A 13,899-nucleotide genomic window follows, 5' to 3' on the forward strand; every position below is an offset into this window, starting at 1 on the left:
GTGTCAAGTTTCTTGAGTGTTCTTTAGTGGAGCTGCACCCATCCAACTAAGTATTCCGTCATACTCCTGACTTGTGCCATGTGGTTGGTGGACAGGTTTTGGGGAGTGAGAAAGTGAGTTACTTGCCACAGGATTCTTAGCCTCTGACCTGTGCTTTTAGCCATTGTTTATGTGGTGAGTCTAGTTGAGTTTCTGGCAAATGGCCCCCACCCCAGTGTTCAGTAATGGTAACACAATTGAATGTCAAGGGACGATTGTCTTCTCCCATATGAGAGAGTCATAACCCCTTGGCATTTTTTAGCCTCAGTCTGAATATTGTTCAGATCTTATAGCACTTAGACACAGACTGCTTTGGTGTCTGAGGAGTCATGAATGGTGCTATGCATTGTGCAATCGTCAGCAAATATCCCCACTTCAGGCGTTATGATGTAGAAACAGTCATTGAACAGGCTGGATAAGATCAGAAATTGGAGCTTTGGAACAGAGAAGTTTGAGGGTGTGGAGCCTGAGAAAGTTGTATAATATTGAAGTGCATTCACAGGGTGAATACAAAACAGTTACCCTTAGTTATAGGGGTAGTAACATGGATGCATAATTTCAAGGAAGGGGATTTTAGAAATTTTTTTTCAACCAGAGGGTGGTGGAATGTACTGCCCGTGAGTGTAATTGAGACAGGTAACCTCACAACCTTTAAATTGTACGAGGACGATCATCTGTCATAACATTTAAGCTGTGGACCTCGTGTTCAAATGTGGATTAGTATAGCTTTGCCAGTATAGACTGTGCAATATAAGACTTGGATTCTGGGTAGGAGCTGGATCACATCTGAGGCGGAGGACAAGGGAGATTGGGGGAACTGATAGCAAAGGAGTTGAGGCCGGAGTGGTGGGGGGGGGGGGGTGTAAGTTGGACTGTAGAGAAGTACAGCCAGAGTGGGAAAGAGACTTGGGGGAGAGGGGTGGAGAGATAGACAGGCTGAGAGGAAGTAGGTAGAGGGCTAATTAAAAAATTAATGGGATGGGCGAGGGAGTGTAGTGAGATTGGGTTGAGACGGTTTGGGAGAGTGCAAGCGAGAGATTACTGATTAGAGGGAGGGAGGCTGTGCTGACTGCAGTGGGGGATGAAGGCTGTTCTGACTGAAAAGAACGAGGGTAGGGTGCTGAGGTACCTGTAGGGGCAGGGTGTGGTTTGGGGTGATTGTGCCGACTGTGGATTTACTGACTGGTTCTCCTCTTTCTTCAATAGTCCTATCTGCTTTGAGATGATTGATGAGGCACACATGACAAAATGTGGGCACAGTTTTTGGTAAGTTCCACTTGTTGCTTAATGTAAAGTCTGATGTAAACCTTGTGCACATGTTGTTGACTGTGTTCCTATTAAAATAGAGGCCATCAATGACCCAAAAATGTCTGATTTTAATTGCAATTAATCAGTTAGAAGTAAACTATTTTGAAGATAGCTAAAGGTTCAGAAAGAAAGCAACAAGTTTTAAATTCATCGTTCACATGATGTGGATGTGTCTGCCTTGGCTGGAATTTATTGCCTATAACTGACTGCCCTGCAGAAGGTGGTAACAGTCAACCTACCAGAATTGCAAAATAGATCCACAATGCTGGTAAGAAGAGTTTTGATGCAGTGACAAAAAAGGAGCTTGTGGATTCGGATGCTAGTTTTGAAGTCTTGGTGAGTTGTTGCACTACATCTTGTTGAGGGTACAGTCTGCTGCCATTGTATATGAGTGGTGGAAGGAGTAAATATTCAATGTGATGGATGGGCAGGCTGCTCTTTTTTTGTCCTTGATTAGATTAGATTACTTTTAGATTAGATTACTTACAGTGTGGAAACAGGCCCTTCGGCCCAACAAGTCCACACCGACCCGCTAAAGCGTATACCACCCAGACTCATACTCCTACATTTACCCCTTCACCTAACACTACGGACAATTTAACATGGTCAATTCACCTAACCTGCACATTTTTGGATTGTGGGAGGAAACCGGAGCACTCGGAGGAAACCCACGCAGACACGGGGAGAATGTGCAAACTCCACACAGAGTGGCCTGAGGCGGGAATTGAACCCGGGTCTCTGGCGCTGTGAGGCAGCAGTGCTAACCACTGTGCCGCCCACATTTGATCTTGTCAAATGTAATAGGGAAGGGGAAAAGGTCTGAGTGGGTTACTCTTCAGAGAGTCAGTGTGGACTTGTTGGGCCAAATGGCCTGTTTCCATACTGTAGGGATTCTATGAAATGTCTTTGTTGGAGCTGTACTCATTCAGGCAAATTGGGAGTATTCCATCACACTCTGGACTTAAACCATATAGCTGGTGGACAAGCTTTGGCTATTTGCTGCAGTATTCCTAGCGTCTGACCTCTTCTTGTAGTCACACTGCTTATAAAGATGTCTCAGTCAGTTTCTGATCAATGCTTATGATGAGCAGTTAGGGATGGTGATGCCATTGAATGTCAAGGGTAGCTTTTAGATCCTGACTCTCACATTGTGTGGTGCAAGTGTTACTTGCCATTGTTGGCCTAAGCTTGAACATTGTTGTGCTTAGGCATGAGCAGCTTCAGTGTTTGAGCAGTTGTGAATGATGTTGAATATTGTGCAATCATCAATGAACACCCTACTTCTAATCTTATGGTAGAGGAAGGACATTGAGGAAACAATTTTGATGGTTGGACCAAGGTCACTACCCTGAGGAATTCTTACATAATTCAAAATTTAAAATTATAGTGGAACTGAATACAAATATTTACAATTCATGGGTCCAGCTTTCACTGAGCTCCTTATCGGTCTTTCAGATTGTGTGGGAAGAAATGGTCTTTTTTGCCAACACTGTGGAGTGGAATAGTAAATTTTATTTAAATACAATAAAAGAAGCTGGAGTCAACAGTGGCTTGAAGTGTGACAGTCTATAAGGAACCTTTCTGTTGTAAACAGTGCAGTTGCTGTGTAGGTGGAGGCTTTTGCTATTGCTGTTGTATCTAATGTGGAATGGAAACTTGACATTTGCTGTGTTGTGCATTGTCCTCACAAGAACGATCCACTTTAGCTGAGAGAAAAGCTTAAGTTTGCAGCCTTCATTTCTTATCCTGCTGAAAATTCAGAGAATCCAAGAACTCCAACAGTATGGAAGGAGGTCATTTGGCCAATCAGGTCTCCACCTACAGTGTCCCACCTAGACCTCTGCCATATCTCGTAACCCCACCATTACCATGGCTAATCCAACTAGCCTACATAACCCAAATGCTATGGACAATTTTGGTCTGGCCAATCCAACTAAATTGGATCACAGTTGTGGGTTGTTTTCAAATGTGTTTGTGACACAGTCATGGGCTGATGATATGCTGCAGTTCTGCTGTTATCTGGCTTTAGGAAGATAACAAATCAGAGACTAATGTGACTGATTCTTGTCGACCACAATGCAGGGCAATTCATCCTAGAGACAGTCTAAAGGGAGAGATCGCCAGGGAGACTTGAAGATTGAATGAGGGAAGATGTAGCTGTGTGTGGCATGGGGATTGTATTCTTTCACTTATTGTCTGGTCTTTTTCCAGCTATAAATGTATTCGACAGAGCTTGGAAGTCAGCAACCGGTGCCCCAAGTGCAACTATGTGATTGATAATGTTGATCAACTGTACCCTAACTTCCTAGGTAAGTCTCTGGTTGGGGGGGTCAAGTGGGTGAATCATATGTTAGGCTGATCATTCTGGACAACTGGAACAGTAAACTGAACTATGCTTTCCCTCTGTAGTTTAAACTACATATGCAACGGGACAGCAAGCAATGCACAGCTTACTCACAGGCTTGGCCACAACTGGAAGAATCTTCTAGGAGAAAGTGAGGTCTGCAGATGCTGGAGATCAGAGCTGAAAATGTGTTGCTGGAAAAGCGCAGCAGGTCAAGCAGCATCCAAGGAACAGGAGAATCGACGTTTCGGGCATGAGCCTTCTTGAAGAAGGGCTCGTGCCCGAAACTTCAATTCTCCTGCTCCTTGGATGCTGCCTGACCTGCTGCGCTTTTCCAGCAACACATTTTCAGCTCACAACTGGAAGAATACAGTGTTGCCATCTAGTGGTTTTGAGCAGTTTAAACTGTGTTCATGTGACATCACAAGTCAGCCCACAGCTACACATGGTGATTCACGGTCTACATCAGGATCATCATCTTCCATTCTCTAAAATAGTGTTTTGGATAACAGTCAGCATTCAGTTGAAGTGGTTGAGGTTGGGTACATGAACAACGTTTAAAAGACATTTGGACAAATACATGGATAGGAAAGGATTAAAAGGATATGGGCCAAGTGCAGAGAAGTGGGGTTAGCATTGATGGACATTTTGGTTGGTACGGACCTGTTTGGACCAAAGGGCCTCTCTCCATGCTGTATGACTCTAATTCTATGAGCCATAGGGAAAGGCTGAATAAACTGGGGCTATTTTCCCTGGAGTATTAGTGGCTGAAGAGTGACCTTTACAGAGGTTTATAAAATTGAAGAAGATGGATAGGGTAAATAGACAAGGTATTTTCCCTGGGGTGGGCAGGGAGTCCAAAACTAGAGGGCATAGGTGAGAGGGGAAAGAAGGAGCTAAGGGGGCAACTTTTTCATGTAGTCATTGTGTATGGAATCAGCTGCCAGAGGAATTGGTACAATTACAACAGGTAAAGGGAAGTGTTTAGAGGGTTTGTGCCAAATGCTGGCAAATGAGACTAGATTTATTGAGGATCTCTGGTCGACATGGATGAGTTGGACTAAAGGGTCTGTTTTCATCCTGTATATCTCTATGACTGTATCCAGGTTTGCCATTACACTTGGCAGTGTGTTGTACTGACATACTGGTGCTGTTCATCTAAAGGTGTGGTCCATTGGTGTACCTGTGCTGAGTGTATTTGGGACAATCTGGAGGGGATTTTGCAATCTCCAAACTGTGCTGTAACTGTTCTGGGGAGTATTACATGGGAGAATATAAATTATATTTCACTTTCACTGTACTCGCCATGGGAATGTTTGTGATAATGTCGAGGGAGGTTTTAGATATTTATTCTGTCCTCTTTGGAATGTGGGCATTGCCTTTGAAAAGATGGTGATGAGCAACCTTTTGGAATTGATGCAGTCTGTAGTGTAGAGACATCACTGTGCTGGAATAGATGGAGTTCAGACCCAGTGACAGTAAAGGAACTGCAATATATTTCCAAGTCAGGGTGGGGTGAGAGAGTGATGTGTTCTCGCATACCTGCCATCCTTCTAGGAGATAAAGGCTACCAGTTTGGAAGTGCTGTCAAAGGAGCCTTGTTGACTTTCTGAAGTGCACCTTGCAAATGGTACACATCCTCAGTGGAGGAGAGAGTGAATGTTGTAGTTAGTGGATGTCGTGCCAATTAAGTGAGATGCTTTTGATTGAATGGTGGCACATATTTTGTTCGGAGTGGACTCATCAGGCAAGTGGGGAGAATTCTATCATATACCTGATTTGTACCTTCTCTCTTGTTAGTGATCCCTGGTACTTGTGTGGTCTGTATTTTTTTTTTACCATTTGAGCCAAAGTCTTCCATTAAAGCAGCTAAAGATGCCTGATCCTAGGGCACTACTCTGAGGAACTCCTGCAGAAAAGTCCTGGGACTGAGATGATGGGCCTCTGATAAGCTGACTCCAACCAATAGAAAGTATTTCTTCGATTCCCATTGACTCCAGTTTTGTTGGGGTTTCTTGATTCCATGCTGTCGACTGCTTTCTTGATGTCAAGGATGGTCACTGTCACCTCACCTCTGATATTCAGTTTTTCTGTCCATGTTTGAATCAAGGCTGTAATAAGATTAGGAGTTTGGTGGCCTTGGAACCCAAACTGAGGGTCAGTGAGTAGATTATTGCAGAATAAATATTACTTTTGGCACTGATGACCCTTTATCACTTTGAGTGTGGAGTGGTAGGCTAATAATTGGCACAGTTGGAATTGTCCTTTTTTATGTAGAGAACATACCAGGAAATTTTCCATATTGTTGGGTCAATGCCAGTGTTATAGCTGCACTGGAACAGCTTGACGAGGGGAAGCGCAAGATCTATTGTTGGCATGTTGTCAGGGCCCAAAGCCTTGGAAAAATCCAATGCCTCCAACTGTTTGTTGATATCATGTGGACTGAATTGAATTGGCATCTGTAAGAGACTGAGATCATATGCTGGGGACCTCTGGAGAAATCAGAGAAGATCATCCATCTGGCATATCTGACTAAAGGTGATTTCAAATATTTCAGCTTTTTGCACTGATCTGTTGAAAGCTGAAGATGGCTATATTTGTGGAGCTGCCTCCTCTGAGTTGTCTGTCACTGTTCACAACTGAATGCGTTCCAGGACTGTTGAGCTTGAATCCATTTGTGGGATCAGCTCTGTCTATCACATTTAGCCATGTTGTTTGGCATGCAATTAGTTCATGTTGTATGTTCACAAAGTTCATAACTTTTAGGTTTGCTGGTTGCTGCTCCTATCATTAAACCAGGCTTGATGGCAATGATAGAAAAGTTCTGGGCACAACACTGAGAATGATCTAATGGTCCTGGAGTTGATTTATCAGAACGATGGCTGCAATCCAAGAGTTAATTTCCAGAATGCGATCATATAAACTCAGACATGCAGTGGAAGTTTGGAGACCGGGGGAGGATTTGATCTGTGTGTTAAAGATCACAAAGGGAGCTTGCAGACTAAAGAGGCAGAAATAATTTTTGAGGTTGTGGGCGTGGGTGAGGAGAGACAAGCGTGTTGGTTGTATTATGAAATGTTAAAGGCATTTGCTGAGGTGCCATATCAAAAGTTGTTGCACAATGTAAGAATTTGGAAGCTGTATTAGCATAAAAGATTGGTTGACAAATTAAATTTTTGCATAAAAAGGCCTTTTCGTGATTGACAGGATGCAGAGTTGCTCGGGGGTCTGGGGAATCATGTAGTCATAGAGATGTACAGCATAGATGCAGACCCTTTGATCCAACTCATCCATTTATCCTAATCTAATCTAGTCCTGTTTGCCAGCACTTGGCCCATATCCCTCTAAACCCTCCTTATTCATACATCCATCCAGATGACTTTTAAATGTTGTATAAAATTTTATTTCTGATCCTTCATTAGTTCATGATCAATCCCCTGGAACTCTCATTTAGCTTGTTTGGCTGGATGGTTGGTTTGTGATTTAGAATGACTCCAATAATTTTGGTTTAATTCCCATATAGCTCAAGTCACCATGAAGGTCACACCTTTTCGATTTTGCCCCTCACCTGATGGGCAGTGACCCTCTCATTAAACTCATCTGTTGGGTCTCTTTCTAATGTGTGCAGCCTTATGGTTCTCCATGACTCCAGCAGTTGCTACCACTGTTACCTTAGGGTTTATGCTTCATGTAAATGAGTTAGGTGAGGGGAACAAAGTCATGGTGGCAGAATGTGTAAATAACACAAAGATTGTTGGGAAAGTATGATGTGAACAGGACGTGAGGTTCCCGAAGGATATAGATAGTTGAGTAAGTCGTCAAAAATCTGACAGATGGCATATCAAAGATGTGAGGTTCGTTTTGGCAGGAAGGAAAAGCAGAGTATTGGTTCATGGAGAATGATGGCAAAGTTCTGAGGCATGCAAGTCCTAGGGAATAGTTGATATAAAGCTACAGGAACTATTCAAGCAGGCAAACATAAAAGTAAGGATCTTATTGTAGAATCAAGGGATCATTCGACATGGAAGCAGATCATTTGGTCCAATTAAACATAGGACCGAAGGGCAGAAATTAGGCCATTTTGCCCATCGAGTTTGCTCTGCCATTCATTCATGGCTGATAAATTTCTCAACCCACTCTCCCACTTTCTCCCTGTGACCCCCCCGATTCCCTCGATACTCAGAACCTTTCAATCTTAGTCTTAAATATACTCAATGACCTGGCCTCCACAGCCTTCTGTGGCAATGAATTCCACAGATTCACTACTCTCTAGCTGAAAAAGTTTCTTCTTATTTCCATTCTAAAATGTCTTCCCTATACTCTAAGGCTGTGCCTTCGAATCCTAGTCTCTTCTTTCAATGGAAACAACTTCCCAACATCTACCATGTCCAGGCCGTTCAGGATTCTGTAAGTTTCGATTAGATCCTCCCCTCATCCTTTTAAACCCCATTGAGTGTAGACCCAGAGTTCGTAAACATTCCTCAATTGTTTAGCTTTTCATTCCTGGGATCATTTCCGTAAACCTCCTGTGAACACGCTCCAGAGCCAGTATGTCCTTCCTGAGATAATGGGCCCAAGACTGCACACGATACTCCAAATGTTGTCGGACCAGAGTTTTATAGAGCGTCAGAGATACTTTGCTGCTTTTATATTCAAGTTCTTTCAAAATAAGTGCCATCATTGCAATTGCCTTCCTAATTACTGACTCAAACTGTACCTTGAGAGAATCTGGACTAGAACTCCCAAGTCTCTTTGCACTTCAGACATCTGAATTTCTTCCCCATTTAGAAAATAGTCCATGCCTCTTTTCTTCCTATCAAACTACTACATTACCTCACACTTCCCACATTGTATTCCATCTGCCACTCCTTTGCCCATTCTCCTAACCTGCCCAAATCCTTCTGCAGCCCATCCACCTCCTCAATGCCACCTGTCCCTCTTTCTATTTTTTTGTATTGTTTGCAAACCTAGCCAGAGTGCTCTCAGTTGCTTCATGTAGATCGTTAATGTATAAAATGAAAAATTATGGACCCAACATTGAGCCTTGCGAAACACCACTTGTCTCCAGCTGCCATCCTGAGAAACACCCTTTTATCCCCACCCTCTGCTTTTTGCCAGAAAGCCAATCTTCTATCCATGCTAGCACCTTGCCTCTAATACCATAGGCCCTTGTTTTACTGAGCAACCTATGTGCAGCACCTAGTCAAAGGCTTTCTTGGAGTCCAGGTAGATAACATCATTGATATCATGCTCATTTACTTCCTCAAAGAATTGTGGCAGATTTGTCAGGCATGACTTTCCCCTTGATGAAACCATGCTAACTTTGCCGCATTTTACCATACACGTCCAAGTTTTCAGAAATCTCATCCTTCACAATGGATTCCAAGATTTTACCCACAACTGAGTTTCGGCAAATTGAGCTGTAATTTTCTGTCTTTTGCCTTACTCCCTTTTTAAACAGATGTCAGATTAGTGGTTTTCCAGTTCCCTGGGACTCTCTCTGATTCTAGTGATTCCTGAAAGATCACCGCTAGCTCGTATCTTTGCAGCTATCTTCTTTAGAAGTCTGGGGTGTAGTCCATCTGGTCCAGGTGATTTATTTACCTTGAGACCATTCAGTTTTTGTAGCACCGTCTTGGTGATTGCCACCACACTCAGCTCTGCCCCCTTACACTCTTGAAGTTTTGGGATAATACTCGTATCTTCCACCGTGAAGACTGACGTGAAATAATTGTTCAGTTCCTCAGCCATTTCCTTGTGCCACATTACTCCAGCATCATTTTCCAGTGTCCACTTTTGCCCCTCTTTTGCCCTTACTGTATTTAAAGAAACTCTCATTATTCTTTTATATTACTGGCTAGCTCACCCTCATATTTAATTTTCTCCGTCCTTATTTTTTTTGATGCCCTCTGTTGGTCTTTGTAGGCTCCCAATCCTCTGGTTTCCACTGCCCTTCCCGACATTAGATGCTTTCTCTTTTGGTTTTATGCTGTCCCTGACTTCTCTAATCAGCCATGGTTGCCTCATCCTCCCTGCACCTTCTTTTTCCCTCAGGTTGAATCTTTGTTGTGTTTCCTGAATTACTCCCAGAAATTCCTGCCATTGCAGTTCCATTGTCTTTCTTGCTAGGTTCCTTCCCAGTCAATTCTACCCACTCCACTCCTCTCTCATGCCTCTGTCGTTGTCTTTACAGATAATATCGGATTCTCTGAAGGAGATCGGGGGTGGGGGGGGTCGGTGGCCGGTGGCGGGGTTGGTGGTGGTGGTGGTGTATGGGTCTCGTGTGCGGTGTGCTGCTGCCTACTCTCCTGAACGGGGAGCTGATTGAGCACGTGCTCTCTGTCAGTCCCATTGAACTGATGGGGGACCGTGGGGAGCTTCAGCAATGCTGCAAGTTCCTTACACACAAGTGTGTGTCTCTGCTCAGAAACAAACTCTGAGACAGAGAGGGGGAGCAAGACTGGCAGAGTGAAGAAAAAGGAAACTTCCAAAAACTCCAAGCCCCAGAGGAGAGGCTTTGAATCAATTAACTGAGTAATCAATTATCTGAATGAAATAGTGCCCGCCCATCTTGTTCAGATAATTGAGGTTCCTCTGTATTCAATTGTAATACTGTTACCTCTGATTCTAATTTCTCCCTCTCCTCATATTGCAGAATGATTTGTCATATTATGATCACTGCCTTCAAAGAGTTCGTTCATCATAAGCTCCCTTATCAAATCTCCCTTATTGCACAATACTAAATTCAGTATTGCCTTCAGTTATGCAAAGCATTGTGAGACTACATCACAAATACTGTGTATAGTTTTGGTCTCCTTCTTAAAGAAAAGATGTGATTGCACTGGAGGTGGTTCACAAAATTACTAAATTGGTATGTGAAAATGATATTTCCTGTTGTGTGTCAGTCCAGAACTAGGGGCACTGATCTAAATTTAGGGATGATTGTTTTATTCTCAGTGGCTTCTTCAACTTTGGAGTTCTACCTTAGAAGATAGGTCATTGAATATTTTTAGGGTGGAAGCTTATCAATTCAAGGGTAATTAGGGATGGGCAACAAATGATGCAACATCCCATGAAAGAATTAGGTAAAATCAAGGATTTAGCTCTCTTCAGCATGGTTTTGTGATGATGAAGGTTGGGAGATAGCAAGATTCCAAAACCACTGGGGTGAATAGTTTAAAGATCTCCTAGTGACAATTATATTTTGGGCCATAATAGTATACAATATGCTGGCTCTGTGATGCACTGGTGGTACCCTTTTTTTTCAAAAATAGTAGAATTATTATGATGGACTGAATCTGGAGGAATCAAATTGGGAAAAGTGCTCTGCAGGGTAGTTTGTGGGCAAAGCCTTGTGGAGCCAATGAACAGTTAAATTATTTTAATCCTAGTGTAATGAGGCAGGCTAATTAGTTTGTAGTGAAAAATTTCAGGAGTAGGGATCATAGAAGTGAGGTTGAAATTGACATACTTGAATTACAGACAGGAATCTTCAACTTAAAGCCAATTGATTAGGTATGAGGGAGAACTAGCTGTTAGGAACAATAGACTAAAAAGTTAAGTAAACACTGGGAACCATTTTAAAAGAAGAATGCTAAATGTTCAACAAGACATACTCTCTTGCAAAGCAAATACTCAGCAAGAAAGACCCATTTGGATTTACGAAGGAAGCTGGGCTTAGAATTGAACTAAAGGAAAAGAATTATGTTGCAACGGTTTCAGTAAGTGAATATTGGGATTTAGTCTGGAAAAGTACGTAATAGAATAACAGCAAAGTAGCTTGGAACATGAAAGCAGATTGTCAGAGGTTCTTCAAATATATAAAAAGAAAAAGAGTAGCCTGAACAAATGGTTCTTAAAATCTGATGTGAGACACGTTTGGAGAATGAGGAAAAGGCAGAAGAAAAATTTGTATCTTTGCCAGTAGATGGCACAATTTGTATGCACCAAATAAAGGTAAGCTAGTGGCTGAAGAGAGTGAGGAAAATAAGGTAATCAACAAAAGAGAGCTGACCGGGAAAGCAGAAAAGATTTAAATTGACCACTCCCCAAATTTTGATATCTGCAACATTCGATTCTTTTGAAACATGATGAGAAATGATGCACTGATTATAATTTTCAGAAATTCTCTCCTATCTGTAAAGGTAATAGATATTCAAGAATGGAGCTGAGAAAAACAGGAGGAACTGCAGACCAGATAGCCTGACATCAGTCATTGAAAGAGTGTTGGGATCTATGTTTATAAAGGCTTAATGGTCTTAATATGGACAGTGTTTAGTATAATTAGACAGTTAGCATGGTTTTGCTAAAATGAAATTTTGTTTAATAAACTTGGAGCTTTCTTTGATATGTAAGAAGTCAGTAGATAAAGTGTGATGAGTAGATGTACACCTGAATTTTTGGAGGCAATCATAAGGTGCTGTTAAATAAGTTCTGATGCTTTTGTTGTTGTGGTGAATAAAGATTGATTGATTAAAAAGCTAAGAGATACCTGTAAATGATGGATTCTCAACTTGGAGGCTGTCAGTAGTGGAATTGTGCAAGGATCAGCGTTGGGGATTTTGACTCTTTATAATCTAATTAGATATACATGACTGAAAATAATCTATGAAAGATATAGACAGTTTTAGAGAATGGGCAACAAAATGGCAGATGGCATTTCACTTGAGCAAGTATGTTTTTGTTTACTCTTGCTAACTGACTCAGCTAGCATTTATTGCTCACCCCTAATTAGCCAGACAGCAGGTAAAAATAACCAAAAACAAAGTACTGCGGATGCTAGAAATCAGAAACTCAAACAAATTGCAAGAAAAACTCAACAGGTATGTGAAGAGAAATTAGAGTTAACTTTTTGGATCGAGTGTTCTATAGATTTGAATTTCTCCAGTAATTTCCTTTTAAGAGTAACTACATTGCTGTTGGTCTAGAGTCACATGTAGTCACATGGCAGTTTTCTTTCATTTGGAGGTGTAGTGGACAGTGAAGAAGTTTGTCTCAGAATACAACGGGATCTTGATCAGATGGGCCAGTGGGCTGAGGAGTTGCAGATGGAGTTTAATTCAGATAAATGCGAGGTGCTGCATTTTTAAAAGCAAATCCAAGCAGGACTTATACACTTAATGGTAAGGTCCTAGGGGGTGTTGCTGAACAAAGAGACCTTGGAGTGCAGGTTCATAGCTCCTTGAAAGTGGAGTCCCAGGTAGATAGGATAGTGAAGAAGGTGTTTGGTATGCTTTCGTTTATTGGTCAGAGTATTGAGTACAGGAGCTGGGAGGTCATGTTGCGGCTGTACCGGACATTGGTTAGGCTCCCTCTGAAATATTGCGTTCAATTCTGGTCTCCTCCCTATCGGAAAGATGTTGTGAAACTTGAAAGAGTTCAGAAAAGATTTACAAGGATGTTGCCATAGTTGGAGGATTTGAGCTATTGGGAGAGGCTGAATAGGCTTGGGCTGTTTGCTGTTGCTTGGGTGTCAGATGCTGAGGGATGACTTTATAAAGTCTATGAGTGGCATGCAGAGGATAAGTAGACAAAATCTTTTCCCTGGGATGGGGGGAGTCCAGAACTAGAGGGCATAAGTTTAGGGTGTGAGGGGAAAGATATAAAAGGGTGGTACGTGTATGGAATGAATTGCCAGAGGAAGTGGTGGAGGCTGATACAATTGCAACATTTAAAAGGCATCAGGATGGTATATGAATAGGAAGGGTTTAGAGGGATATGGGCTGAAAATGTGTTGCTGGAAAAGCGCAGCATCCAAGGATCAGGAGAATCGACGTTTCGGGCATGAGCCCTTCTTCAGCCCTTCCTGAAGAAGGTTTCATGCCCAAAACATCGATTCGCCTGCTCCTTGGATGCTGCTTGACCTGCTGCGCTTCTCCAGCAACACATTTTCAGCTCTGATCTCCAGCATCTGCCGTCTTCACTTTCTTTTAGAAGGATATGGGCCAAGTGCTGGCAAATGGGACTAGATTGTGTTGGGATATCTGGTCAGCACGGACAAGTTCGATCGAAGGGTCTGTTTCCATGCTGTACATCTCTGTTGCAACTGACAATGTTTTCATCGTCAGCATTATACTCTTAATGCCAGGTTTTCATGGAATTCAGTTTTCATTATAGGGAAGGATTCGAACTCATCTTCCCAGAAAGTGACCCTGGCTCTCTGAATTAATGATCTAGTTATAATAATAATAGTCCATCACCTCCCCCAG

General features: G+C 42.3%; 1 protein-coding gene across 2 annotated transcripts in view; it reads left to right on the top strand.

Annotated features, from left to right (window-relative positions):
• The window catches only part of cop1 (COP1 E3 ubiquitin ligase), a 109,847-nt gene that overhangs the window by 1,496 nt on the left and 94,452 nt on the right, over positions 1–13,899 (top strand). For both annotated transcript variants that reach the window (XM_087990941.1, XM_087990942.1), the window contains exons 2-3: positions 1,246–1,305; positions 3,559–3,656. In XM_087990941.1, the coding sequence (XP_087847067.1) occupies positions 1,246–1,305; positions 3,559–3,656 (158 nt within the window). The remainder of the gene's footprint in view (positions 1–1,245; positions 1,306–3,558; positions 3,657–13,899) is intronic.

The sequence above is a fragment of the Chiloscyllium plagiosum genome, unplaced genomic scaffold, assembly GCF_037043375.1.
Source record: "Chiloscyllium plagiosum isolate Xiang-an unplaced genomic scaffold, Cpla_swu_hap1 HiC_scaffold_9, whole genome shotgun sequence".
Taxonomy (NCBI): domain Eukaryota; kingdom Metazoa; phylum Chordata; class Chondrichthyes; order Orectolobiformes; family Hemiscylliidae; genus Chiloscyllium; species Chiloscyllium plagiosum.